Genomic DNA, 5,000 nt, shown 5'->3' with positions numbered 1-5,000 from the left:
CCGTGAGGCCGATACGTAAAGCTCAGACGAAGGCCTTGAGACCGATACGTAAAGCTCTGACGAAGGCCGTGAGGCCGATACGTAAAGCTCAGACGAAGGCCGTGAGGCCGATACGTAAAGCTCAGACGAAGGCCGTGAGGCCGATACGTAAAGCTCTGACGAAGGCCGTGAGGCCGATACGTAAAGCTCTGAGAAGGCCGTGAGGCCGATACGTAAAGCTCTGACGAAGGCCGTGAGGCCGATACGTAAAGCTCTGACGAAGGCCGTGAGTCCGATACGTAAAGCTCTGACGAAGGCCGTGAGGCCGATACGTAAAGCTCTGACGAAGGCCGTGAGGCCGATACGTAAAGCTTATTAAAGATCAGTGATACTATCATGAGCAGTGTGCGGTTTCCTTTCTCCTTCATCTTGTTCAACTATTACAAAAGTTTGCTCAGATGTACGAGTGCTTTTTGAAAGTTTGAGTTGTAATGAATTTGCAAACATTTCGAAAAAACCTGTTTTTGCTTTGTCATTATGGGGGTATTGTGTGTAGATTGATACAAAAACAACAAAAAAGTTGGAATAAGGCTGTAACATAACAAGCCTTCCCTGTAGCTCAGTAGCCTTCCCTGTAGCTCAGTTGGTAGAGCATGGTGTTTGCAACACCAGGGTTGTGGGTTCGATTCCCACGGGGGGCCAGCACAGGAAAAAAAATGTATGAAATGTATGTATTTACTACTGTAAGTCGCTCTGGATAAGAGTGTCTGCTAAATGACTAAAATGTAAATAACAAAATGTGTAAAAAGTCAAAGGGGTCTGAATACTTTCTGAATTCATACAGCACTACAGTAGTAAACATGCACTGTATATACGTCTGTATTCACCTTAAAACACATCAGACATTTAGCACGTCAAATACTGATGTAAACAGAACCTCTACAACAATGACATTTACTAAATAAACATCTTAACAGTGGAATTCACATAGCAAACTAAACCTTTACCAAGATCTCATCCACCCATTACATTTGTCTATTTCGTCAACAGGACCACTAGGCTAGATAATTATAATAATAATAATAATAATAATAATTAATAACTATTAATAAAAACGACATAGTAGTCACCTGCTGTGAGATGGAGAAGCCGATGATGACGTCACCCTCAGGTATCTCCCAGGAGACAGTGGCTGAGTCGGCCCTCAGGTGCATCACAGACACGTTGACAGGAGCAGGGGGACGGTCTGAGGCGAGAGGAACAAGAACTTGTTAGGGGAAAGTGCATTACGTAAGTCTCTAAAAGGAAAGGAGATTTTTAATTTTGCTTAGTTAGTTTCAAGGTGGTATGACCGACAGGGAGGCGGTCTGAGGAGCGAGGAACAAGAACATATAAGGGGTGAGTATACAGTATAACGATACTATAAAAGTAAAGAAATGTTTTTGTTTGTATCTATGGTACCAGGCGGTGTGGCTGACCGTTTGTATCTAAGGTACCAGGGGGTGTGACTGACCATTTGAAGAGGTACCAGGGGGTGAGACTGACCGTTTGTATAGGTACCAGGGGGTGTGACTGACCGTTTGTATAGGTACCAGGGTGTGACTGACCGTTTGTATAGGTACCAGGGGGTGTGACTGACTGTTTGTATAGGTGCCAGGTGGTGTGACTGACTGTTTGTATAGGTGCCAGGTGGTGTGACTGCCCGGTTGTATAGGTACCAGGGGGTGTGACTGACTGTTTGTTTGTATAGGTGCCAGGTGGTGTGACTGACCATTTGAAGAGGTACCAGGGGGTGAGACTGACCATTTGTATAGGTACCAGGGGGTGTGACTGACCGTTTGTATAGGTACCAGGGTGTGACTGACCGTTTGTATAGGTACCAGGGGGTGTGACTGACTGTTTGTATAGGTGCCAGGTGGTGTGACTGACTGTTTGTATAGGTGCCAGGTGGTGTGACTGCCCGGTTGTATAGGTACCAGGGGGTGTGACTGACTGTTTGTTTGTATAGGTGCCAGGTGGTGTGACTCACCGTTTGTATAGGTACCAGGGGGTGTGACTGACTGTTTGTATAGGTGCCAGGTGGTGTGACTCACCGTTTGTATAGGTACCAGGGGGGTGTGACTGACCGTTTGTATAGGTACCAGGTGGTGTGACTGACCATTTGTATAGGTACCAGGGGGTGTGACTGACCGTTTGTATAGGTGCCAGGGGGTGTGACTGACCGTTTGTATAGGTACCAGGCGGTGTGACGGACCATTTGTATAGGTACCAGGCGGTGTGACTGACCGTTTGTATAGGTACCAGGCGGTGTGACTGACCGTTTGTATAGGTACCAGGAGGTGTGACTGACTGTTTGTATAGGTACCAGGGGGTGTGACTGACCATTTGTATAGGTGCCAGGCGGTGTGACTGACCGTTTGTATAGGAACCAGGTGGTGTAACCGACCGTTTGTATAGGTACCAGGCGGTGTGACTGACCGTTTGTATAGGTACCAAGGGATGTGACTGACCGTTTGTATAGGTACCAGGGGGTGTGACTGACCGTTTGTATAGGTACCAGGGGGTGTGACTGACTGTTTGTATAGGTACCAGGGGGTGTGACTGACCGTTTGTATCTAAGGTGACAGGTAGTGTGACTGACCGTTTGTTTAGGTACCAGGGGGTGTGACTGACTGTTTGTATATGTACCAGGGGGTGTGACTGACTGTTTGTATAGGTGCCAGGGGTGTGACTGACCGTTTGTATAGGTACCAGGGGGTATGACTGACCGTTTGTATAGGTACCAGGGCGTGTGACTGACCGTTTGTATAGGTACCAGGTGGTGTGACTGATTGTTTGTATAGGTGCCAGGGGTGTGACTGACCGTTTGTATAGGTACCAGGCGGTGTGACTGACCATTTGTATAGGTGCCAGGCGGTGTGACTGACCGTTTGTATAGGAACCAGGTGGTGTAACCGACCGTTTGTATAGGTACCAGGCGGTGTGACTGACCGTTTGTATAGGTACCAAGGGATGTGACTGACCGTTTGTATAGGTACCAGGGGGTGTGACTGACCGTTTGTATAGGTACCAGGGGGTGTGACTGACTGTTTGTATAGGTACCAGGGGGTGTGACTGACCGTTTGTATCTAAGGTGCCAGGTAGTGTGACTGACCGTTTGTTTAGGTACCAGGGGGTGTGACTGACTGTTTGTATATGTACCAGGGGGTGTGACTGACTGTTTGTATAGGTGCCAGGGGTGTGACTGACCGTTTGTATAGGTACCAGGGGGTATGACTGACCGTTTGTATAGGTACCAGGGCGTGTGACTGACCGTTTGTATAGGTACCAGGTGGTGTGACTGATTGTTTGTATAGGTGCCAGGGGTGTGACTGACCGTTTGTATAGGTACCAGGCGGTGTGACTGACCGTTTGTATAGGTACCAGGGGGTGTGACTGACCATTTGTATAGGTACCAGGGGGTGTGACTGACCGTTTGTATTAGGTACCAGGGGGTGTGACTGACTGTTTGTATAGGTACCAGGGGGTGTGACTGACCATTTGTATAGGTACCCGGCGGTGTGACTGACCGTTTGTATAGGTACCAGGGGGTGTGACTGACCGTTTGTATACAGAGCATTCAGAAAGTTTTCAGTCCCCTTCACTTCTTCCACATTTTGTTACGTTACAGCCTTATTCTAAAATGTATTAAATTCATTTTTTCCTCATCAATCAACACACTATATCACATAATGAAAAAGTGAAAACAGGTTTTGGGAAATATTTGCTAATTTATTGATAATAAAAAACTGAAATACTTTATTTACATAAGTATTCAGACCCTTTGATATGAGACTCGAAATTGAGCTCAGGTGCATCCTGTTTCCAGTGATCATTCTTGATATGTTTCGACAACTTGATTGGTGTCCACCTGTGGTAAATTCAATTGATTGGACATGATTTGTAAAGACACACACCTGTTTATACAAGGTCCAACAGTTGACAGTGCATGTCAGAGCAAAAACCAAGCTCTGAGGTGGAAGGAATTGTCCATAGAGCTCCGAAACAGGATTATGTCGAGGCACAGATCTGGTCAAGGGTACGAAAAAATTTCTGCAGCATTGAAGGTCCCCAAGAACACAGTGGCCTCTATCATTCTTAAATGGAAGAAGATTGGAACCACCAAGACTCTTCCTAGAGCTGGCCGCCTGGCCAAACTGATCAATCGGGGAGAAGGGCATTGGTCAGAGAGGTGACAAAGAACCCGATGGTCACTCTGACAGAGCTCCAGAGTTCCTCTGTGTAGATGGGAGAACCTTCCAAAAGGACAACCATCTCTGAAAGCACTCCACCAATAAGGCCTTTATGGTAGAGTGGCCAGATGGAAGCCACTCCTCAGGAAAAGGTACATGACAGCCTGCTTTGAGTTTGCCAAAGGGCACCTAAAGGACTCTCAGACCATGTGAAACCAGATTTTCTGGTCTGATGAAACCTGGCACCATCCCTACGGTAAAGCACGGTGGTGGCCGCATCATACTATGGGGTTGTTTTCAGGGACTGGGAGACTAGTCAGGATCGAGGGAAAGATGAACAGAGCAAAGTACAGAGAGATCATTGATGAAAACCTGCTCTAGAGCGCTCAGGGCCTCAGACTGGAGTGAAGGTTCACCTTCCAACAGGACTACGACCCTAAGCACACAGCCAAGACATCACAGGAGTGGCTTCGGGACAAGTCTCTGAATGTCCTTAAGTGGCCCAGCCAGAGCCCGGACTTGAACCCAATCGAACATCTCTCGAGAGACCTAAAAAAAGCTGTGTAGCAACGCTCCCCATCCAACCCGACAGCCAGTTAGCTGGAGAGTTGTGTTCCAAAACGCTCTATTGACCAATTTTCACGTTTTTTTTTTCCATCAGAAATAATTGTTCATGGGTACCTTCATGTGTGTATAAAATATTACTGTTCTCCGATTTTTTTATTCATAGATTTTAGATATGTATTAAAATGGATTTGTTGCAGAACATATCCATTGTTCAGCTGGAAT

The 5,000-nt window shown here is 46.6% G+C and overlaps 1 protein-coding gene across 1 annotated transcript in view; it reads right to left on the bottom strand.

Annotated features, from left to right (window-relative positions):
- The window catches only part of LOC106571019 (fibronectin type III domain-containing protein 4-like), a 99,394-nt gene that overhangs the window by 64,514 nt on the left and 29,880 nt on the right, over positions 1-5,000 (bottom strand). The window contains exon 2 of the mRNA XM_082961951.1: positions 1,110-1,225. Within this exon, the coding sequence (XP_082818077.1) occupies positions 1,110-1,225 (116 nt within the window). The remainder of the gene's footprint in view (positions 1-1,109; positions 1,226-5,000) is intronic.

Source organism: Salmo salar, chromosome 15 (genome assembly GCF_965601325.2).
Source record: "Salmo salar chromosome 15, fSalSal1, whole genome shotgun sequence".
Lineage (NCBI taxonomy): Eukaryota > Metazoa > Chordata > Actinopteri > Salmoniformes > Salmonidae > Salmo > Salmo salar.
Note: the sequence above shows the minus strand (reverse complement) of the source record. Positions and strands in the feature narration are given on the sequence as shown.